This window comes from Haliotis asinina, chromosome 8, assembly GCF_037392515.1.
Source record: "Haliotis asinina isolate JCU_RB_2024 chromosome 8, JCU_Hal_asi_v2, whole genome shotgun sequence".
Classification (NCBI taxonomy): domain Eukaryota; kingdom Metazoa; phylum Mollusca; class Gastropoda; order Lepetellida; family Haliotidae; genus Haliotis; species Haliotis asinina.
This window is the reverse complement of record NC_090287.1, coordinates 24,268,081-24,294,446: the sequence shown is the minus strand read 5'-3', so window position 1 is coordinate 24,294,446 and position 26,366 is coordinate 24,268,081. Positions and strand designations below refer to the sequence as shown.

The 26,366-nt window shown below is 37.9% G+C and overlaps 1 protein-coding gene across 1 annotated transcript in view; it reads left to right on the top strand.

The window, feature by feature from the left end:
• LOC137294996 (uncharacterized) overlaps positions 1–26,366 on the top strand; it is a 145,518-nt gene that overhangs the window by 27,627 nt on the left and 91,525 nt on the right. The window contains exon 7 of the mRNA XM_067826237.1: positions 1,216–1,331. Within this exon, the coding sequence (XP_067682338.1) occupies positions 1,216–1,331 (116 nt within the window). The remainder of the gene's footprint in view (positions 1–1,215; positions 1,332–26,366) is intronic.

Here is a 26,366-nt window from a genome sequence, read left to right as displayed (position 1 = left end):
AAAGTGAGTTGTTACTGGTTCGCTCAATTTCCCAGCATAGACACCTGATTGGATAAAAGCCAGCTAAGGGAGGTAATAAATTTATCGGGGTGTAGATGCGTCCAGGGTAAAGTGGAAACGTTTACCCTGGAGATATCGAGGATGTATTAAATTCAGAACAGTGCATTATGTTATTGTGAAATATTGTTTTGCACAATTTACATTGAGCATGAAAGAAAATGTGCTCATAAATTTGATGACACATAAAGTCGAAACAGAGGAGAAATGATGACTTAATGGTGACGTATTTGATACAAGTAATCATAGTTTTGCTTCAGACCTAAAGTATTCTGTGATTTGTCTAAAGTTGGTAATTTTGGTCAGGTCCAGAGTTTTAGTGTGAACTACACTGAACCGCACAGAACAGCAATTTAATAGAAGACATTATGCTTACATGAATGCTAACTTTCATGAGAATTCATTTTTTAAAAAACTTGCTATTGCTGTTCAGTATGTATTTTCACTGGCACTCCAGGCAGCACTTGTATAGATCTCACCAACCAGTGTGAGTGAGGGAGAGAGTGAGGGAGTATGTTTTTTTGCCACTTTTAGCAATATTCAAGCAATATCATGGTTGAGAATACCAGAAATGTACCCATGTGGGGAATCAAACTCATATTCTTCATTATGACAAGCAGGTGCTTCAACCATTATGCTACACCACCACCACTTGACCACCCAGAGTCTGAAGTCTCAATCATGAAATGTTAAAATAGGTGAAATTATTCATGTTTGTGTGCTAATACTCTTATCTGACAAAAATGTGGAAACTGAGAGAAACAAATGCAAACACCTAACCTCATCTTACTAAATGTACAGTGCAAGATAATTTCTGAACAGATAATTGACGTAACTGACCTGAACAATAATATTCCAAGACATTTTTATTGATCTGTTTATACCCAAGCTGTCAGCAAACCATTCATTAATGTGTGCCCTTATGATACACCTTATATGCTATTGATAAGGTAATACATTATATTTCGTGTGAAGCCTTTCAGACTTTGCAATACATTACAAAGCAAGCAGGTAGTTTCCCCCTTAAGCAGCCTGATTACCATGCTGAGAGTTTGATTGACAGGGATATATATAGAAGCTGGCTGGTCTGCCTGAGCCAGACAAGGAAGGTACTGAATGTGTTGGCTGTGGTATCACGGTATTCATTGATGATTTCAGGGAAGTATTGAGACACTTCATACGCTCTTACCATCAACGTCGGCAAACCTTGGCACGCAACATCACAGTCACAGAGACCCAACACCCTCATATGAAGCTACAGGTTTTACTGTCAGGTAGGTACCACTGTGTGCTAAGAGCGAGCATGTGGTTCATGAATGGAACTATACTCAAGACTGTAGAAACCATGACTCAGTTTTGGCGCCTATGGCTCAGGTGTTCTGGAATTTATGAGAATGGTTTCTTGTATGTTTTCAGATCTTTATCAACAGATCATGGTGATTCTGTGAATGTTTACAGTTGTTTTCACTCCTTGATCTTTAATCATGCCATTGTTATATTATTCATGTTAAGCATTTTAAGATAGTCCATTTTTCTTGGAATGTGAAGTATTCTTCTGTTGTTTGAGAGAAGAAACATTTCTTTCAGATTTGATTGTTGTGTGAGACAGTTAATGTATTGAAACTATATGTTATGAAATGGGGAAGATGGTGAGGGTTGTGTGAGACTGTTAATGTATTGAAACTATATGTTATGTAATGGTGAAGATGGTGAGTGTTGTGTGAGACAGTTAATGTATTGAAACTATATGTTTTGAAATGGTGAAGATGGTGAGTGTTGTGTGAGACAGCTAATGTATTGAAACTATATGTTATGAAATGGTGAAGGTGGTGAGTGTTGTGTGAGACAGTTAATATATTGAAACTATATGTTATGAAATGGGGAAAATGGTGAGTGTTGTTGATGTATACACAGATGTAAAGTTGTATAGAATCTGCATGGTATTACGAGTATCTGTGAGGAGCTAAGTATAGACAGGTTACATGTAACTTGTATGTGTTTGTGTGTGACACATAGTCTTGTCACTATATACACACAACTTGTATGTGTTTGTGTGTGACACATAGTCTTGTTACTATATACACACAACTTGTATGTGTTTGTCTATGTGTTTGTGTGTGACACACAGTCTTGTTACTATCTACACACAACTTGTATGTGTTTGTGTGTGGCACATAGTCTTGTTACTATATACACACAACTTGTATGTGTTTGTATGTGACACATAGTCTTGTTACTATATACACACAACTTGTATGTGTTTGTGTGTGACACACAGTCTTGTGACTATCTACACACAGCTTGTATGTGTTTGTGTGTGACACACAGTCTTGTTACTATCTACACACAACTTGTATGTGTTTGTGTGTGACACACAGTCTTGTTACTATCTACATACAACTTGTATGTGTTTGTGTGTGACACACAGTCTTGTTACTATCTACACACAACTTGTATGTGTTTGTGTGTGACACACAGTCTTGTTACTATCTACATACAACTTGTATGTGTTTGTGTGTGACACATAGTCTTGTGACTATCTACACACAACTTGTATGTGTTTGTGTGTGACACAGTCTTGTGACTATCTACATACAACTTGTATGTGTTTGTGTGTGACACATAGTCTTGTTACTATCTACACACAACTTGTATGTGTTTGTATGTGACACATAGTCTTGTTACTATATACACACAACTTGTATGTGTTTGTGTGTGACACATAGTCTTGTTACTATCTACAGACAACTTGTATGTGTTTGTGTGTGACACACAGTCTTGTTACTATCTACACACAACTTGTATGTGTTTGTGTGTGACACACAGTCTTGTTACTATCTACATACAACTTGTATGTGTTTGTGTGTGACACACAGTCTTGTTACTATCTACACACAACTTGTATGTGTTTGTGTGTGACACACAGTCTTGTTACTATCTACATACAACTTGTATGTGTTTGTGTGTGACACACAGTCTTGTTACTATCTACACACAGCTTGTATGTGTTTGTGTGTGACACATAGTCTTGTGACTATCTACATACAACTTGTATGTGTTTGTGTGTGACACATAGTCTTGTTACTATCTACACACAACTTGTATGTGTTTGTGTGTGACACATAGTCTTGTTACTATATACACACAACTTGTATGTGTTTGTGTGTGACACACAGTCTTGTTACTATATACACACAACTTGTATGTGTTTGTGTGTGGCACATAGTCTTGTTACTATATACACACAACTTGTATGTGTTTGTGTGTGACACATAGTCTTGTTACTATATACACACAACTTGTGTGTGTTTGTGTGTGACACACAGTCTTGTTACTACCTGTGAAAACCTGTTTAACCAATAAGGAAGTCAGGGTCAGTTTTATCCATGATAGATTAGAATTGTTGACATGAAAGGGATTATGTGTACATTACATGCTGAGCAATGTTTGTTTTCATGAAAATGAAGAGTTGAGGGGGATATTTTTTGCTGATAAATCAAAATATTAGGATGACAACGGGTTTAATTTCGGGGTATTTCTCAAAATATTGTCATGCAGTATCTGTGTGTGTGTCTGTGTGTGAGGGCTGCTTGATCGGGTTTTATGACAGTTTTGTAGCACATACTCACTGAGTTTCAGTGATGCACTGACAGCCCACTCAAACCCAGTCAAAGGCAACAAAATGTACCATCAATATAGTCTTTTAATGTGACAAAGTTCTGCTCTCCTTACAGGTGTTGAATGAGAATGGTAACAAAACAAAATGATGAATTTGCAGGGGTGATGCCCTGGTGATGTGTTAATAATGGCGATAATGTTGGTGATTGTTGAGATTGTGAGAGGGACAGTACTGGTTGTGATACACCTAATGAGATGTACTCGTCAGTTAGCCGGGGACTTTTCAACTGTTACATGTTACATGAAGAAGAGCAGATGATGGTGATGATCTTCAGGTACAGAAGATATAATGTTTATTCTGATCTGCAGGACACAAGGATAATATGAAAGCAAACAAAACTAAAATATCAATTCAATCAGAGGTCCAAGCAAACATTGACTTCATTCATCTTCCGTGATTTCTTTGCATACATACAGTTTCCCATTTATCAATGTTTCTCTCAGTATTAGCTTCTGATGTTAATTTTGTAATGATTATGTGTGAATGCCATGCCACCTCTGTTGGTGTTTATTCAATGGTTACAGTTGGTCATTAAATACTCCTTGAAAGCAACTGGGAATGTGCAGAATAGACCAAATCATGTCTACTTTACACCACATCATATATTGATGGGAATCACTGATGTGTTTGTCACAAAATACAAGGAAGTAAAAATGGCACTGCCCTTATTCTCAGATAGATATGAATTATTAAACATGGATTCTATTTTGGGTTAAACATTCTCTTAATCTTTGCATTAATCAATATATTGATTTATATTTCAGACGTCATCATTTAATGTTGGTTCAGTATTGATTCATTAACAAAATTACTTGTACGGAGAATAGTTTTGTCCTGACTTGGATCTCAGGGGACTACTTGTAGTGTAAATGGGAGACATTGTCTAAGTTATAAGGCCTTGTAAGTGTCATTAATGACTGAAGGCTTAAAAATAAAGTTTATGAGCGAGCATTAATTGGACATTGTGATCATGGAATGTTTTTCGTCAATAACAGATTGACCATAAATTTATCATGTAAGGCCTGAAAAGAATTCAGTGGACACGGTAGTGTTACATGATGGTAAGACATGTGAAGACCTGTCTTCAGCAACCCATGCTTCTCGTATGAGGCAATTAATGGGATAGGGTGGTCAGACTCACTGACACATATTATCTTTTCCCAATTGCATGGATCAATGCTTATACTATTGTTGTCAGGTCCAGACTCCATTATTTACAGACTGCTGCCATAAAGCAGGAATATTGGGGAATGCGGTATTTAAAACAACCAAAACAAACCAAACATGATGATAATGTTGTACTTAGTGTATGCATAACAAGAAAATCTTGTTGTGTGTGCAGGAGATGTTATCAAATTAAATGTACTAACAAAGGACTAGGAACTCAGCTACCTTAAAAAGCACTGAATAAGACTTAAGTATGTATTTCTATTGTTTGTCCCAAATTTTAGAGATAATTATCTACTGCTTGATATGTTAAAATGGGAGGTAATTCTTCTTGTTGTGAGTTATATTATGGGGGCTTCGTTTAGTTGGAAGCTGATTACAGACTGTGACCAGTGTTCGAAATAATCACTGGTCCAGAGGCCCAGCACCAGTTGTTGTTACTTCAGGCTGGCAGTTTCAGATATTTGCAGGTCCTTGTGACCTTCAGTAAATTATCTGGCATATTTTTATTTTTCATCGATTAACTTTCCCATATATTTTTTATTATTAATGTTCGAGAACCATCCGTGTTTCATCATAACATATAGTTCCAGTTCCTGATATTTCAGTGCATTGCATAGAGGGATGACAACACCAGTCTTTACTACAACACACATTTCTCCCTGTGCCATAGTCTTCGCTAACTGATTTTGCAGAAACAGTGTGAAACTGTGTACAGTGTAGTGTATTTTGTTTATATTGGTTTGATGTTAACAAAATGGGCTGTAGATTTTTAACATCTGCAGGTGGCAGCAGGCCCTGTTGGCCAGCTGGAAAATTATAGTATTGCAACACCGATAGTGACCTATTGAGTTTTCAGATGGTTTAAGAGCAAAGATGAATATGCTATTTTGAAATAGTGAGTTTGAGTTGATGCTATCAGAACAACAATATTTCTGTTATATCTCTGTGTGTCAGCTTTATTTAAGAATAAAACCCAAAGCCATGGATGTTTGTAGTATGTTTGCACAAGAGTTATACTTTGTCAAGATGGACATGGGGTGGAAGCAGCATTAGAGTGAATCTTGGATGGGGATGTAATGATCTGGCCCCGATGTCTTGAAACAAAGTTCAGTTTGAGTTTTGACTAAAGTCTGAGATTTTACTCAAATTTGAGAAAGTGCATTTCTCAGAAAGAACTGAAATCGCCTTAAAACTCAAACTATAGGAAACAATTTGAGTTTTGTGAATAGATTACTTAATTTGTTTGGGTTTTATATGTCAAAAATCAGTTGAGTTAATAATTCAGCTTTTTCAATTTGTGAAACTCAGTTTGAGATTTAAGAGAAAACTTAAGTTTGTTTGAGAAATCAGGGCCTTATGTTCCTGGTGTAGTCAGTGTGAATTGCAGTGCCCCAGGTAACGTCATTCTTAAACCATTTTCCAAGGGTTTGGGCTAATGCAAGATGGCAGCATTTTCATCGGTTCGGTGTTATAAGAAGTAGTACAAAGATTTAATTTTTATCATAAAACTGAAACTGATTTTGAGTCTATAATGCATTGCATATGATTCATGGGTCAGGTGGTCAGATTTGGTGACATTTTCACTTCTCATGGACATCAACATGTTGCTCACATTATTTGTCACTCCATTTAAATTTAAAAGAAGCCCTTGTGAGGATGGAGATTCTGTATGTAAACCTTAGGAAAATCTAGAATTCACTTATTGTTTGTGCATCACAATAAGGGCTAGTGGGAAAGAAAAATATTTTGACTCAGGGACTGTGAGACAAACTACTTTCCTTTGAATAAAATCTTGGACTTCAGCTTAATGAATGAATGAGGGAGGGAGGGAGTTTAGTTTTATTCCATCAATATCACAGTAGGCCTGGTGAGACACCAGAAACAGATTAATGGATGAAAATGCCTTTACTAGGGGGCTTTCCTCCCACCCCAATACCTTCCTTCCTAGGATAATAAAGATATGAATTTTTCCTCACTGACTGGCCACCAGGCCATTATACCTATGTATAGATGTAACCACAGCTGATGTATATGGCTTTGAGACAAAATGGATCACTTCAAGGGGAGATAACTATCACCCTGACCTTTTTAGCCTTCCACGATGTTAGATATTTTGGTGGGATGCTATTTCCGTTTATCTTGACATAATGTACATTCACTCATGTAGGTGTCAGATAACACTACCCGAGACCTGGTCTGGGGTCTCATTCAGGATATCAGCTAATCAAGATGAACAGATATTAAAAGTGTGCCGCAGAGCACAGTATCACATGTCATTCCAACTATTCCATCATCTGCGGTCATATTCTGTAATTTGGAAGGGTAAAGGTCAAATGGGCTACTTGTCCACCAGATGGGGCTGTTATCATGTATATCAGCCTTCAGATAGTGAATTTAGCACCATCCGGGAACACTCCATTACTTCTGCTGGCAACACCATCAACATGCTTGAAACGAGGAGGGGATTATGTAAATTTAATGAATACTAGACCTGATATTTTCCAGATAACTAATAATCAATAGAAGATAGGATACTGAAGATTATTAAATTTGTTCGGAAAATCTGATGTGAGAGGCTATATCAGTCTTGATCATAGTAACAAATCTCATTCAAACTTTATTTGCAGAAACAGTTAATTACTTATGGATAATTAAACATGTTGTTACTGGTGTTTATGTGCAAAACATGCTCCAACAGGATTGAAATTAAAAGTTGTACTGTCAAACAGCATCGGTACCTGACTTGCTATCATCCAGTGGTTGAAATCACCACAGAATCTGAAAGTGTTACATAAATGGATTCTAGGTGGTGAGAACTTCATTTGATGGTGGCAGTATCGCTGTGATACTATTTGCTGTTTGTCTCCAAACTAGAATAATCCCTGGCTGATTTCTTTTCAGTCATCTTCTCATTGTAGACGCAGTGTTTCATTTAAAAGTCGGTGTTACATTGAAAAGTCAGTGTTGAAAACTCAGTGTTCCATTAAAAAGAAAGTCAATGTTACATTGAAAACTCAGTGTGTCATTAAAAAGAAAGTCAATGTTACATTGAAAACTCAGTGTTCCATTAAAAAGAAAGTCAATGTTACATTGAAAACTCAGTGTGTCATTAAAAAGAAAGTCAATGTTACATTGAAAACTCAGTGTTTCATTAAAAAGAAAGTCAATGTTACATTGAAAACTCAGTGTTTCATTAAAAAGAAAGTCAGTGTTACATTGAAAACTCAGTGTTTCATTAAAAAGAAAGTCAATGTTACATTGAAAACTCAGTGTTTCATTATGGCGTCGGCAATACATTGAAAAGACAGCATTGCATTGAAAACTTTTTTTTACTGAGTGATTTTTGTGTTACATTGCAAGGTCAGCTTTACATTGCAAAGTCTGTTACACTGAACAGTCAGTGTTACATTGCAGAGTCAGTGTTACATTGTTGAGAAAGTGTTCTATTGCAGGGTTTGTTACATTGCAAAGCCATTGTTACATTGTGAAGTCAGTGCAAGGTTTGTTACATTGCAAAGCTATAGTTACATTGCCAAAGTTATATTGCAAATTCAGTGTTAAATGACAGTGAGTTTAGATTTACATCACTTTTAGTAATAACAAAGTCAGTGTTGCTTTGAAAAGTCAGGTAATTGCAAAGTCATTGTCATATTATTAAGTCAGTGTTGTATTGCAAGGTTTGTTACATTGCAAAGTTATTGTTACATTGTGAAGTTAGATGGCAAATTCAGTGTTAAATGACAATGAGTGAGTTTAGATTTACATCACTTTTAGTAATAACAAAGTCAGTGTTACGTTGCAAAGTGTAGCAGGGCGTGGAGTCATCCCACAAATGACATCCTTACCTTGTCAGCTTGCTGACGTGGTTAACCTCTTTGGTCATGTGGACAAGGCATCCGACTTCGGATCAGAGGGTCCGTCGTTCGAATCCCAGCACGGGACTCGGAAATTTTGTGGCCGCTACATTGGCGCCCAACGTGGGGCTGAGCACGTTCATATGAAATTTGAACAAAATAAGCCTCAGTACCCAACTATGCGGCCCGGGACGTGCCTTCTGTTGACGGGGGAGTATGTAGCAGGGCGTGGAGTCATCCCACAAATGACATCCTTACCTTGTCAGCTTGCTGACGTGGTTAACCTCTTTGGTCATGTGGACAAGGCGTCCGACTTTGGATCAGAGGGTCCGTCGTTCGAATCCCAGCACGGGACTGGGAAATTTTGTGGCCGCTACATTGGCGCCCAACGTGGGGCTGAGCACGTTCATATGAAATTTGAACAAAATAAGCCTCAGTACCCAACTATGCGGCCCGGGACGTGCCTTCTGTTGACGGGGGAGTATGTAGCAGGGCGTGGAGTCATCCCACAAATGACATCCTTACCTTGTCAGCTTGCTGACGGGGTTAACCTCTTTGGTCATGTGGACAAGGCGTCCGACTTCGGATCAGAGGGTCCGTCGTTCGAATCCCAGCACGGGACTGGGAAATTTTGTGGCCGCTACATTGGCGCCCAACGTGGGGCTGAGCACGTTCATATGAAATTTGAACAAAATAAGCCTCAGTACCCAACTATGCGGCCCGGGACGTGCCTTCTGTTGACGGGGGAGTATGTAGCAGGGCGTGGAGTCATCCCACAAATGACATCCTTACCTTGTCAGCTTGCTGACGGGGTTAACCTCTTTGGTCATGTGGACAAGGCGTCCGACTTCGGATCAGAGGGTCCGTCGTTCGAATCCCAGCACGGGACTGGGAAAGTTTGTGGCCGCTACACAAGGGTAGAGTTACATTGCGAAGTTAAGAGTATGTCAGGAATGCCCAGCAAAGTACAAAACTTGGAAATATTAATATTTTATCTTCCAAGTGTACATCATAAAGTAGCTTTCTATAAACATCTTTCAGTCAACTGGAAAACTTCCATGGTTTGTTTTAAACCAGCTGGAAAACATCATCTTCCCATGTCCAAACAAAGAGAATCATTTAAAAACAAATGCTAAAATAAACATTTTGTGTGAAACTGCCTCAATTAAAAGAAAAGGTCAGACCTCTCCCCATATCCATGCTGTAATTGTCTGCCATATCTTGGTAGCAATGTTTCAGAACATATCTTCCCAGAATTCCCTGCCCCATTATACACAGGTTATCAGCCCCTGCTTCCTGTTTCTCATCTAACAAGTCTCTGTTTGTGTTTTTTCTCTCTTATGTCTTCCTGTCCTTTTCTACCAGACCTGTTTATCATAAGTATGCACCGTTTATCACAACACTACATGGCTTAGATGGTTAAGTCAAGTCAGTTCTTGGTTTTTGCTGGTCATTGTGAAAAGGTGAAATACATTGTTCAGGAGCTCTTGGAAATGGTATATAGGCAATTCCTGTGTTTATTAATTACAGGCAGATATACCGCTTTGAAGTTACACTCTGGTATACAGGAACAGGGGGTATTTGCTGACATTGTACTGTCTGGTGCTGGTATATTTTGGGGGGTATGCTCCAACAGCAGTGGGTATCATTACCTGGCTCTCATGCCAAGGTCCTGCAGGTATGATTGTCTCAACAAATATACTACTCAAAACACATTAAGGAGCACCTATAGTCACCATGACCTAAAACTGTGTAGGGATAACAAATTGTTAATATTAATCATTTGTATGCAGTGTCATGTTGATTACATTTTCTACAGTGTCTTTCAGTTTCCAGTATACTAAATGTGAATGGTAAAGACTGACACATGTGGTCTCATCTTTGTCATATGAGTTTGTTTTTATTTGCCTCTGTTCACCCAGCATGGAATGGGTACCCGGTAGGATAAGTCATATGATTGATAACCAGCACCTGACAGCATGGACTATCCTGGTTAGTAATGTGTTAAACTAAGCACCTTGAGCATGCACATGTGTCTTATTTGTTATACATACACACATTACTGTGCACTGATATGTCATTTGTCTGAAAGTGTAAGTGTTTAGAAATGATTGTGGTTGGTTAAAATTAGAACTACATGTATTTGTTCTGAAGTCAATAGGAGTAGAAGAGGCAATAAATAGTCTGAATTTGGTCGAAGGTGAATGTTTTCATGCTAGCCAAAGTATAAGTTCAAGGTTTAACTTTTTTTAGAGAAAGGTTACATTTCTTTATTTTGGAAGGTCCTTTAGGTATATCTTCAAGGCTTTTACAGTATAGATTGGATTCATATCTGTCATAGGTGCTCACATGTTTGTGTTGCTGGATCTTACTCTATGAATAGGATCTACTTCTCTGAGAGATAAGATTTTTAATATAAAGTGTTTAGATATTAACTGTTCTCTGACAGGGAAAGGATTTATTTTCTTATTAGATATTCCCAATGACAAGACACTACCATCAGCCTAGGCTATTGGTCAGTTATTGGTCTATTGATGGTAACATTACTTGTTAAACCATCCAGATTAATGAACTTGTTACTGAGTGTCACGGTGTAAGATAATGGACTTTCCTGTAATTTGTTCCAAGGCTGTACTTAATTGTAAGGGCTTGGACATGGAACCATATATTAGTGAAATCAAAGTAAGTGAAGAGTTCAAGGATGCCAGTCTTACACAGGACCGTTTGATCTTTTCATGCGTAACAGTCAAACTCATACACTCACTTTATTTTACTTAAACCATAATGGATGTGCTGACCCTCCCACAGTAATGCTATACAGAGAAGCTAACCTAGATCGGTATGTATTAATCACACAGCATAATGTGACAAATAGACTACTGTCAGTCTGAATATAAATACTTTTTATAGAAACAAAAGTTTACATCCATGTTGACAGGGAGACCCACTGAGTTCAGAGATTCAGAACCTGAGGAAATTAATACTTTCTTCATGTAGAGCTTAAGTATTGCATGGGCTGATGGGAATATAATGTGGTTCAGGGACTGTGAGACAGACTATGTGACAAATAACAAGTAACAAGTAACTCTGTACTGTACTGTACTGTACTGTACTGTACTGTACTGTACTGGACTGGACTGGACTGGACTGGACTGGACTGGACTGGACTGGACTGGACTACTGAGGTAAAATCTGTAAACATAATTAATGCTGGGAATAAGAAAAAAAATATGAGGAAAAACAAACATAAAAAAACAAACGAGTAACTCTGTCTGTTATGATGTTAATGTCAAATCTGAGTAACAAGGATTTGGAAATCATTCAAGTAACCATCATATCAACCGACTGAGGTCAGGGTCAACAGTGGTGTGAGTCCATTACTGGAATCAGTGGATGGACAGACAGCATCTGTATAATTTCCTAGGCTTGAATATTTAAGGAAACAATGACATGAATGTGTCACTAAATACTTGGAGATAGTCTTGTGGGGTCAAGTGTTGTTAGTGTAAATTTGTCAAATCGTGTTACATTAAAAACTTAAATATACAAATTACTGATTGAAATTGCTTAATAACTAATTATTTAATTATGTTAGATTATGTTAAGGTTCACAGTAGGAGTTCTTATTTCAAAGTAGCATGTGCAATTTACTTCCAAAACTCTTGAACATAATAAAACCATCTTCAATACATGAGGTTAGCATATGGTGTAGGGCACAGGTAAGATTGATTTACTTAACCAAAGTCAGTCTCTGTAGTTCTGTTGATTAAATGTGTATGCACATAGAACACACTTGCTCACAAACATACATGCATTCACACACATGGATACATACACATGCAAATACACATGCATACACACATTCACAAACATGATGTTTAATGGTACCTTAACATAAATCCAGTCAAAAGTCTCCATGATTAAGTCAGGACTCAACATCACGAGCATCTATCTACTCAACTGGGATACAATGACATGCATCTACCCCATCAGCAAGCCTGACCACCAGGGGCCTTATTTTTGAAGCATTCATGGCCCTAAGAATTCTTAACTTTGATCGTAACCAATGTGTTAAGAATGAGCTTAAGAAGTCCGTAGCGCTATGAACGTTTCGAGAATAGCTAGCCTGATCACTTCTTATGACAAGCGTGGGTTACTGAAAACCAGTTCTAACCAGTTCTTCACAGGTACTAATGTGGTGTTTTACGTAAAGAATGATTTTTACAGATATATTCAGGTAATAATAATTACTGATCTTATATTATCATAAAATGGACATTCAAAGATAGAATGATATTGATCTTCTGTTGTATTTCAAACACGTTATTCCCATGAAATATGAGCTCAAGATCAGTTTGTCTGTCAAACCGCAAATTAGGTCAGTTTTAATCTATATCATAAGAAACTAAAAAAGAAACGTATTTTCATATAGTCACCATTATGAATGTCATAAATATTTAGTATTTCTGACAGATGAAAAGTAAATCCACTTATTCGTCAAAGCTTACATCTAACGAGAACTTTTGTTGAATGTAAGTTTATCACTAATGGCAATGTGATGTCATCATGTGCAGTGTGGATATTTAAGCAGCTGTACGACTAAATATCTCCAGGCATCAGAACTCAGTGCAGTGATATTTAATCAATACTCCTCTAAAGTTCAGCTACCAGCTATTTTCAATATTTCCCGATATCTGCTGTTGCAATTCCCCAAACCCTTAGCCCTCCATGTTCAGAACCAATGGACCAGACAACCTGACCAGCTTACACTTTAATTGCACAAGGATTCATACCTGTATAAAGTTGAAAAAGAATTGATGAATTGGTATAAACTTTGTAATTTTATCTGCATGTGCAAAAATGATTGCATCTAGGAATGGTAAGGCTAGAATACATTGGTGTTTGAATTGCTGCATCAATACAAGTCATGTTCGATGCAAAGGCTTTTCTCAAGAATAAGCCTGTGGCCAGTGTTTGCTGCGACTTATTTACTCATTACCATAGTCAATAAAGACGATGTTCGCATGTATCTTTGCTGTACCACAGGTATTTTTAGCTGCTCACACAAATCGCATGAAGGGTATTTTGGTCTTCTTATGTCTCGAGGACTTAATTCATTTAGGGTTTTACACAGCCAACACAAGGAATTATTGTAGATGGTCCTAGGTTAGAGAAGAGGCCATTTTTAGAATGTATGGTTTTTGCAGTTGTGAAGTCAGTAGGAGGTAACAGTGTTTTGCAGAAGATTTAAAAATTATATTTGACTGCAATGGTTAAGCTGCAATGGATGATATGGTCAATTAGTTCCTGGGCAGTAAATTTTATATAGCATGTTAGCTGTGTTAGTGAAATATTTATTGATAGTATTTTTTTTGTCTTAGCCATGTAAAGTACATTTAGACAGCAAATCCCCTACGTGAATCTGAACTTTCATTCTTGAATCGTGTGTGAGTGAGTATAATGTCATGCTGCTTTTGGCAATATTGCAGCAATATCACAGTGGGGAACTACTGAAGTGGAAATGGACTGCACACATTGTACCCATGTGGGGAACTGAACCCAGTCTTCGGCATGACAAGCCAAAGCTTTAATCACTGGGCTACCCAGCATCTTGAGGGTGATGAGCAAACGCTTTAACCACTGGGCCACCCCACTATCCCTTGAATGTTGAGTGCTACTACAAGTTTCCAAGCTTGGAGAAAAGGATGTGAAGCTGCACTCACATACCAAAATGTTATCAATAAATGCACATTTTTTGTATGTCCCATCAAAGTTTATCTAATGTTACATCCATGTACCAAATATTACCTTCATGGATGAATATTTTTATCATACCCAACAACAATGAATGTGATTTAGGTGTCGCAAGCGTACGACTACATTCAGCACAGTGTCTCAGGAACAAGACCTTGAACTGCTTGGCCACCCAGTTTCCTGTTTCACCATCTCATGGATCATTGGGCATGGGGATTCCAGTCACCTCTCGGCCCAGGATTGCCATGTGGGATAGCCCGTGATTGCCATGTGGGACAGCCTGTGATTGCCATGTGGGACAGCCTGTGATTGCCATGTGGGACAGCCCGTGATTGCCATGTGGGACAGCCTGTGATTGCCATGTGGGATAGCCCATGATTGCCATGTGGGACAGCCTGTGATTGCCATGTGGGATAACCCGTGATTGCCATGTGGGATAGCCCGTGATTACCATGTGGGATAGCGGAGTGGTTAAAGCATGCATTCATCACACTGAAGACCCATGTTCGATTCCCCACATAGATACAAAGTACATGAAGCCCATTTCTGATGTCCAAATTGTGATATTGCTTGAACATTGCTAAAAGCGATGTAAATTGCTGCTTGCTGACTCATTATTGCCATGTAGAGTTGGGGCTTTTATGTATACCAGAAACCTGCTCATAGGTTCAAAGACAGGATTCACCTGATAATATTTGGAGGATTGTCAGCACCATATCTGCATGTATGACCTGCAACAGGGTCTCCACCCATATCAGGTACTGTATGCTCAAAACAGGTTTACTCACTCACTGGAATAGCACTTTAAGGGTCCCGATGGGGCGGGTGTTTGGTCAATAAGATTTTACAGTCAAACCCCGTTGTGTCGAACTCGTTGGGTCCAAGGGTAAAGTTCGACTTATCCGAGTGTTCGACACATCCGTCAGCATTGAAAAGACCAAGAACCAACACGACCACGTTGCTTAACACATCGTTATTTTGCAGTAGGATACACATACGAACAATATATCTTTGCAATAAACGATTACGGCAGTATTGATCTTTAAATTACAACATATACAAATGTAAATCAATTCAATCACTTTATTCGTCATCGCAAATAAATATGCATACAAAAAGATAAGAACATGAATAATTTAACAAACTCACAAGCGATCCCATTTAGTTGACAGCACTAATTCATTTTCAGTCAGTATAAAAAGTTGTATAGTTCATACAAACGGAATCGGAATGTACATACGTGTACATGTGGGGAATTTATCTATGACAGCCTCGTATTTTGTCTCTATTGTCTTCACAGATAATTTTCGCTTTTTAGGTGTAACATGCGATCCAGTTATCCCCCCGGATCTGATAGTTTACTTCGCTGAATTGCCCTGCCATGTTACTAACCGTACTGGTTAAAAAAATTGATCCTTCACCTTAAATACTAAACCAAAAACAAAACATCAAATTAGATAATCCAACTCCGTTTTCCTCACTTCTCATTTTGTATTTTCAAGGAAATCACATGACCGCTAACATAGACTGTCACATGACAACAACATGCGCCATTGTTTGTTTAGAGATATCCTGTCGGTCCATGATCAACGTGTCACTGGTAACAACGTAATTATGGTTAATTGTTTGAGTAAAATTCAGTTAATAAGTGTGCTGACAATGTGTGTATAGATGCGTAGTTAAACATGTCACTTGATTGTTGAGTCCGTTAATCGTTTTTTTATCTTTAGGTAGCACGTTTATGAGGATGACTTCCGATTGCGTGACTGAAGTTTTCAGTTGCAACAACCAGCTTTGACAGTTCGAGACAAAAGGGTAAATTTGTACTTTGGGAACCCTAAAATGAGTTCGAAACAACCGGGAATTCGACACATCTAGTTCGACACATCTGGGTAAAAATAATGATAAATATAAGGAAATCGGCAGGGACCGAGATGTCAGTTCGACTCATCCGAGAATTCGTCTCAACCGAGTTCGAGACAATGGGGTTCGACTGTATATGAAATGTGTCTTCCAAGGCTAACTACATTGCATATGAATGTAAATTTATGATACTGTTTTCAAGTCAACTTCTTCATACTGCAGAAGTTCCCACCACCTTACTCCTTTAATGATGCTCTCCTTGTTAGATATTCTTTTAACTTCTGGCACAGTATATATATATATAATGTACATATGCCAAAGGCCAAAATAATTAGTCTGATTCTGAATTCAATACACGTATCCAGATTTGAAATGTATTAGTCACAAATCTGTATGCAAATTCAAGATTTCAATGGTTTCTTATGTGATTGTGTGTCGGGGAAAATTAGACTGAATATGAACGCAATTTAGCTGACGAGCCGTATATATATATATGTGTGTGTTTGTTAGCAGGAGATGACTGTAGCCATTGCCCAGCAAACCTGACCTTGATCCTATAGTACATGGAATATTGACAATGTTCCTTTCTTATGAGGTTGGAGCAAATGCCACGAAATGACAGAACTGAGCTGACACTCATTTCACCATTGTTTTTCTTCAGTGGCTATTCATCCTTTGATGTATGCCGTCTCTGACTTGAGCTAGAGTGTGGTTTGACAAGGAGCCTGTATTTTTACATCTGTAAGCTTTTGATCAGTTTCAGCTAAAGACTTCTGACTTTATTCCAAACTTGACTCAAGTATTTCTAAATGTGGCTTGTTAACTCTTTCTCATGCAGTGAAGTTAAAATGTCTCAGATCTCAAAGAGCTGTGAGTATGTAATCTTCATGTGAGATCCTCAGAGACACAGTTGTCCTTTGAAAGCACCATGACTATGTAATTCCTTTAAAACGCATAACTTGTTTGCGAACAGAAACTTGGACAGCATTAAGTTGAAGAAATAGTGTGTTGCTGTCATATTCACAGTTTTATTTAAATTTGGCTAGAAGTTGATTAGGTGTTAAAGATTTGTCTGTCTTCATGATTACTCCGCCCCAAACAAGTTTATTTGCTTACCCAGATGTGAATGACCAATGGCCTGTATCATATTGATCTAACTAGTAACCTTCACTTCAGATGTATTCCTTTAAGACATGATTGTAAAACATTTTTTTCCTTCAGCCAATACCAGTTTTGCTGCATCTGTCAAACATTGATTTCTTCACAATCAGCTGGGGTGATGGAGTAGCCTAGTGGATAAGGTGTTTGCTCATCACGCTAATGATCTAGGTTTCGATTCCCCACATGGGTACATTGTGTGGAACCCGTTTCTGTCTCTGCTGTGATATTGCTGGAATATTGCTAACAGCAGCGTAAAACCATACACATTTACTCTTTCATAACCAACTGTGTATCCTTGTGGAGGGTATGGTGGACAGACAAGTAGAGTTGCATCATCTTGGTTTACGTCTTGGTCTCCCTGATAATATTTGTAGGTTTGTCACATCATACCTGTGTTGATGATTTTCATCAAAGTGGCAAATGCCACTCACTCATGCACGCACGCACGCACGCACTCACACACGCATGTACACACGCACGCACGCACGCACGCACACACTCACTCACTCACAAACTCACCCACTTGCTCGATCGCTCGCTCACTCACAAACTGCCTCACTCATTTGCTCACTCACTCATTCATTCACAAACTCACTCACTCACAAACTCACCCACTTGCTCGATCGCTCGCTCACTCACTCATAAACTGCCTCACTCATTTGCTCACTCATTCATTCACAAACTCACTCACTCACTCACAAACTCACACACTCACAAACTCACTCACAAACTCCCTCACTCTCTCACACTCACTCACTCACTCACTCACTCACTCACTCAGAGTCAAAGTACAACTGGGTATTTGATACAAAATAATGACTCTTATAGATATTTCCTCCATTAGATGCTACCACTGGTATATTTCCGAGTGCAGCATTGAACATAAACAATTCATAAGATGATGCAGGTTTTTATCTGTATTAATATTGTATAGCATTATTTTATGTGAATTATTGTCCATTGCTGCTTGGAGTTGTTAACCTTCATCCACTCCACTGACAGAACACTGAGGAACCTCTGTATATTCAGTTTGTTTCTGGTAAATACGGAGATATAACCCACCCAGGACTTTTCCATGACTATCATGAATCATAAGTCAATGTAGTGTAGTAATTCTATCGTTATTATAGATAAAACCAGGATAAGCTGGTGGAGCAAGGATACCAAGGAATTTTGCAAGACTGGACAACACCATGGTGCTGTGTATAAGTATCAGATTTTGACATGGTTCAGTCTGAAAAGACTGGTCGTTAAATGTTCCTTGAATAATAGGTAAGTGATAGTGAGAGTTCTGTTGGTAGATAGTTCCCAAGTGTCTTACATCTTGATTATACAGCCAGTACAATGGTTAGTGTCTTAAAGATAAAAGTATACGTTTCTGAATTCTACATCTCTCTGGAACCAGGACAACTCTGCAGACAGGGAGGGGTTAACAAAGCAGCCATGTTTTATTGTTCAATCTGACATTTCTGATGCAATCTGCCAGTAACCGTCGCTGCACATTCTCACTTTCTAATTGCTCATCTTTGTTCCCTCTTCTTTATCTGTAGCTCCATTATCCACTGCATGTACATGGCTACCGTGGTCCGACTGGACCACGTGTTTCACTGGCTGTGATCACGTTGTTATTGTGGGAGTTGTTGCCTGTATTTCGTCAATTGTGGCATGTGTTGCGTCATAGTGGCATTAGGCTTTCAGACTTGTCTCTTATTCAGATTTCCTTCCAATTGCTTGAAAGAGGTTGTGTTGGAAGACTTTAAAAGTATACAGTTATTTCATGGTCATTGAATGACCTTGAACTTGTGATAGCAGGTGCAGGTGATATTTGTGATAGGGAGGACACCTGCTACACAAACTCATAAACACCTGGTGTCATTTGGGATTTTACCTGTATGTAACCAGGTAGGAGCAACAAAGGACAATTTGAAAAGTGAATATTGTTTGCTGGTCCATGAAACAGATACAAATAAGTGGCCTACATTTTCAGACGGTTAATAATAATGATTTCTGTTACCGTTCAAACTCATGGACTGGAGAATGCAAGAATGTTGATGTTGAGTGTAAGTAAGTTTAGTTTTGTTCCAGAAATGTCATGGTAGGAGACACCTGAATTTGCTTCACACAATTTATCCATGTGGGTTCAAACCCTGGTGTTAGGTGTAACAAGCGAATGCTTTAACTACTAGGCTGTCTCACCACTCTTCATAAAAGTGTTCTTATAAAAGAAGAACAGGGAGAAAAGAGGAATATGTCACTATTGGATGGTATTAAATTAAAAAGCAATCACATTTAGGGCTTTTTAGTGTGGGAGCTGTAAGGTTCAGGACCATTGCCAGAGGTCAAGAAATGTTTTACTGTAAAACATGTTGTACTGACAATTGCATCATTTTTTTGTTGTCAATTGTAATCAGCTTATCTTTTCATGAATGCGACGAAATGCTGAACTATGCAGTTGAAGGTTGTTTTTACAAGAATTTTGATATATCAACAGAATGTTAAGGGTACCATCATTTAATATCAAAAGTCTTTCCTCTTGTGTGTAATTATTTTCCCAGAAAATTGTAGACAACGGTGTAAATTATTCTGTTTCAGTGGTATTACTGTCTTTTGCAGAAGAAACAAATGAGATGGAGTGTTGAAACTAGGGGGCATGTAGTGAAATGAGACACAGGTCTATATTGCAAGAGGATGTTTTAGTTGGAAATAACAAGGTTATGACATGGCATCGGCTTGTAGGTGAAGAAGATGAGGACACTTCATAACATTGTGTTTTATATTTGTTTTTAGGGGCTCTAAATTGTCAATTTGGATGTATTATGCATGTGAGATAAAGTGAAATGAGTCTGTTTATTAAATTTAATGTTACAGTAAACAGTGGTTACGTCCGTCCATTATTAGTTCATAATAAGTATAGATTAATATGTGTGCATTTGTGCATGCGTGTGACAGATTAAAAGTTCATAATAAGTATAGATTAATATGTGTGCATTTGTGCATGCGTGTGACAGATTAAAAGTATTGCATATCTCTCCTCAGTTCTAAGACTTTGGTCAAACAGCTGAACACATGGACACTACAGGGTAATGTAGCTCAAGCCAAGTATTTTATAGACAGGTCATGGTCAAAGATAAATCTAATTCTAATTTTGTTGGTAACATTGACAAATCAATGAGTCCCCTTTTTCAGTCAAATTATGTATAATCACGGGCCACAGGTACTTGCACCTTTATCTGTCTACCTAGTCTCTCATTTACTTTAACCCGTGAAGATTGGGGTTAGAATTGATCTTCAGTAACCCATGCTTGTCATAAGAGGCAACTAACGAGATCAGGTGGTCAAACTCTTTGACTTGGTTGACACATGTCATCATATTGCCAAGATCATTACTCATGCTGTTAATCACTGGGATTGTCCGGTCTAGACTAAATTATTTACAGACCACCACCATATAGCTGAAATATTGCTGAGTGCTGCATAAAGCTAAATTCACTCATTCAATCACTTATCTACTTGATGTCGACCCCAACTAACTGAAGCCTGTTTCTGGATATTGAACCAAATTGGCACCAAGTCCAGTTATCACCTGTAGATAGGTCACATGTAACACAGGTAATATGAGGTTCTATAACTATCCATACTGACCAAGGTCAGTAGGTGAAGCATCATGCAGTAATAGGTGGAATTACCTGACAGAACTAGGTTTGGACAATTACGAATGACTTGATGTAAGATGAGCCTACAATGTATGGCATTTACTAAGTAGTGTTAGAAAGAGCTGCCAGTTAGACCATTGCTGCTTATATTTGCTCCTCACCATTACTGCTATATCTGCTCCTCACTTGCAGTAATATACCTTAGTAAGTTGCCTATTCTGCCTGTCTGAAACTTTACTAGGTCAGAATGCATTTGCAAAAACAAATTGTGTCAGAAAACAAAAAAATTGCTTCAAGTTGTACAGATGCATGTATATTGTTTACTTGGCTTTCTAAATTTTCTGAAAGCAATGATTATGAAAAAATTAAATTGTTTGGATTGTTCTCCTAAGCTTCTATGTTGAAGCAGTGATTTCTTATATTCTAGGTTCAATGTTTTAAACAAGCTTTTGTTAAAAGTAATTATTTACAACAAATTATATGACCTCAATATCTTCTTAAGGGATATAATTATGTTGTACCCAGATAAGGACATGTCTTGAAAAAGATGTATTGTGAAAAATATAATTTTTTACTTGTAGCTTAAAGAAAAAATGAGACAGTGGGTCAGTTTAGTGGTTAAAGTGTTCACTCGTGACGCTTAATGTCTGAGTTTAAATTCCCACATGGGTACAACGTGAGAAGTCCATTTCTGGTGTTGCTGCCATGATAATGATTCTCATTCTCTTAAAGAAGGGGTATTACAGTGGTGAAACGGTATACTGCAGTATTAGTAGAACCATGGTGTTTTTGCTTCAGTGCGGTATACTGTAACGCAATCCCAAATTCGGTCACATCCGTTTGTTTAGAAATCAAATAATTTTGTCAAAATCTGTGCATTTAAATCTTGTCAGTTTTCTGCATTATGATCATACCTCGTATACTGAATTAAAGCAGACTGATCTGAAGGCTTTGTCCTGCAATATGTACTGTACCATGATAACAACGTACCATTTTACCCCTAAAATATTATACCTATGAAGCCATGACGCACACACCCACACACCCACACACCCACACACCCACACACCCACACCTTCACACCCCCACACCCCCACCCCTCCAATAGGAAGTGAAAAAAAACCCAACCATCCCATCTCCTGCTATAATACTAAATGGTCAGTCTGTTGTATGACCTGTGGTTCAGACACCACTTTGAGAAAGCTGGTATCAAACAGATCCATGTGAAATGTGAAATCCAGGGCCATGATTGGCTACATCATGGTGGTGATGAGGTCGTTTTAGGAAATGCTGCTTTCTTGATTGTATTTCATTGATAACTTACTCTTGAGTCTGTCAAAAGTTTATGGTTTACAAGTGTTGATAAATGTTCTTTCATCTCAGCTAGTTTGCTGTGTCATCATCGTCTTGATAATCCACAGATATGGTGGAAATGTTTTTATGGAGGCTACAGCTGATAGTGAGTAGTAGACCCATGATTGTGCAATCTGGAGAAAAGGCAAAAATAGGCATTGATTCAATGCTAAAATTACGCTGTCCTAGGTCGAGTAAGAAACAGATTACTGAACTCCTATCTTCTATGTACTATTTGCTTGACAACTTTTCAACAACAGACTGTAAACAAGCAATCCAGTGATCCAGAGCATGAGCATTGATTGAGGCAATTGGGATATGATTACTTATGTCAACCAAGTCGGCAAGCCTGACCACCCGATCCCCTTAGTCGCATTTACGACAAGCATGGGTTACTGAAGACCAATTCTAACCAGATTTTCATGGGTGGATATGTTTTGAAACAACTTGTAGGATGAACAGTCAGTGACATCAACTCATGTAGTAAGCTCTGTTTCATTACATTATGGTTCAGAAACTGTTTCCAGTGTTGTGTATGGGAATGGCAGACAGGTCAGAATACATGTTCCAATCATATATGCTAACACAAATTATTCTTGATGACCAATTCTTCTCTGCACATACAATGTAGATAGGATCATTAGTGACCCTAAATATTATTACACTATAACCCCTCTTTGTCTGTTGTTGTAACACGTTGTACAATGGATCTTGTACACCACACTAAGGTAGAGGCTGTTTGTCTGTATCACTGTACCTAATGGTATATTATTGTTGTGTTAGGGTGTGCTGCACAATGGAGAGTGTTACCAGGGAGCTATGCATCTAATGAAGTAATGTAGCTGCTCTTCACAGACAATACACAATTGTTTGTTGCTACACAGAGAAATCAACCCTATGAGAAGAAGCAATACCAAAATTAGGACATAACATCAGCAACTGGAACTGATTGTATTTATAGGGGAGAGCTGAACATATGTAAACAAATGGATGAGATATTCTGGGCACAGTGAAAGTTTTTAGGCACATGGCTGAAGTAAAAGTGTCGTGGGACATTGGAGAGTTAGAATGTTGTGGGGCGTTGGTTAGAAGGTGTTCAGATATAACAGTATGTCATAAATTACAATTTACAAACAGTTTTGGACAGACCAGATCATATAGGATACTGGTACTTAATAGACCTGACATCTGTATGTTGCCATCCTCTTCCATATTTTAGTTACTGAGTCACATGTCAAATCCACTGTCTGTTGTTTAGCACCACTTCTGTGTATGTGGTAGGAGTCTGTAAATAATCATATCTGAACCAGACAATCCAGTGATCAAATGCATGAGCATCAAATCCATTGTACAAGTGAATTCCAGGTCACATTTCTAATGAAGTAAACCATTTACATTTAGTTGCAACTGTCAACAGAAGATGACACCATCAGGTATAAATGACGTGAATCAAAATATTATTAATCATACAGGTAAATTCAAATATTGTTCAGTTGAAATAATAAATACAAAGTTCAAGTTTATGTTTCAAATCAGTTTTACAGAGATCTGTTAGTAGGAAGATAATCAGGGTAGCCTAGTGGATAGTGTAGTGGATTGCTGCCTGAAAACTGAGTTCTGTTCCTAAATATGTATAATGCTTAATGCCCGATGTTTGACATGCCTACAACTTGATAATGTAGAAAAACTGATGAAGTCTCTTGAAGAAGGATATTTATTCATTTTAGATTTAAAAACAAAATTAGCCAGTATCTGATTGGCTAGTCTTTGTATTCTTAAATCAAATTTGTTCATATTTTGGGGATTTTTGTGTTTTTATTCCATAGTGTTGGCAGGAAAGTTACCTTGGTAAATGATGTTTGAATAACCACTTTCTGTTGGACTGCCATGGCATTTTGGCAGCTATATAACTCATCTTTGTGGGAGGAAAACTGATGCTGCAGACACAGTGAATCAAGTAATGGTAACTCACTAATCTTGTTCAATTTGGTGATGGAATGTTCATTGATTCAGCTAAGCTTGTGCCCCAACCATCAATACATAGGCATTCAATACCTGAAACCTAGAATTACTTTCTGTCTCAAAGAAAACCATTTCTAAACTTGGTGAATATCACAAGGCTGCCATAAGACTCTGAGATTTCTATAAATGGAAAAAGTTTCTCCCTTTTGGGAAATAGCTTTTCTTTTCAGACAAAGTGATTAAAATTTGTGAGTTGAAGGCACTGTATGAAGTTTAAGGTGCATATTCTGAACTGAATGAAGCTTGACAGCTCTGCTGCAGTGTTAGGGTTCTAACAAATCAATGGCCAGTGATGAGTAAGTCCCTTGAGTCGACATTTAGATATATCCTCCATTATTCTGTGGAGAAACGGTTTCTTAGAACTGTAACAGAAATATCTAGTAATAGATGTTGTAAAAATCCTGACTTTACTGCATATAATGTTCAAACTCTGCAGACATGTATCTCGAAAATTAATCTTCCAGTCATATGTCATAGTCAAACTTGCTTGTTTTTTCATTGGCACATGATCATATTACTAAATTTACATGATATTTTGTATCAGTGAATGAATATTATATTTCCGTCACAAATCATTAATAACATCATTTCAACATTATCTGTTGAAATCGTTAATTGACTCTAAAAATGAAGTTTCTTTTAAAGATGCTTATGGTATCATATTGTTTGTCGTGGTATGGGAGATGAGGAGGCAACTTTTAAGAACTGGAATTTTGGCAGAGAACAGCTATTGGTCGTTTGTGAAAACATGTTCAACACTAAATTTGATCAGTATTGCTCTTCTATCATATGAGTGAGTGAATGAATATGGTTTAACACCGCTTTTGGCAATATTCCAGCAATATCACATTGAGGGACACCAGAAATGGGCTTCACACATTGTACCCATGTGGGGAATCAAACCCAGGTCTTTGGCATGACAAGCCAACACTAAGCTTACCCCTCCACCCATCAGTTCATGTCAGTTTCAGGTGAATAGTATGAATGAATGGGTTTAGTTTTATTCCGCTTTTAGCAATATTCCAGTGATATTACATTTGGGAACACCAGAAATGAGCTTCACACATGAAGGAATGAACTTTGGTCTCTGACATGATGACCAAACCCTTTATCCACAAGACTACCCCAGTGCCCCATGAACAGTATGACAAACATACCCAGGTCATGAATATGGACCTGATTTGGAGCACAGGTGCGACCGAGGGATGAGACACACTGACCTTTTAATGAACACCTTTGGGAAATCAGATATCATCACTATTTAACTTATTTTGTTATTGATTCAGAAACATATGTTCAGGATATTCAGAACTTACAATTGGCTAGAATTTTAGCAGAGATTTCTTGTGGATGTGGAGAGAGTTTTCTTACTCATATTTAACTTTTCAGTTTGGCACTAACAGCCATGATTTGTAAACCAGGATGAATCTAGGTATTGAACCAAGCAGATACTAGCCTGATAAATGCAGGTATTTCTACAATATTTTATCACTGATATCCAACAGTGAAATCTCTGGACAGTCCCGAACTATCAGCATACTAAACTAATGGATTTCTCTCCCTTTGATGCAACTGCTGACAAATCCACTTTTCCCATTTCCCGAATTCCATGATATTATAGAACCAGAAATAATAGAAAGTTCTTACAGGAGTAGAATAATTGAGTCAGTTCCCTAAGTACAAACTGCTAGAAAATAAACCGATATTACGATCTAACGTCAAAAGAACGTAATCCCAATGATTTGAAAGTGATCACGCCCAGGCTGAGCACCTGCATGATTTGAACTGAGCTGAACCACA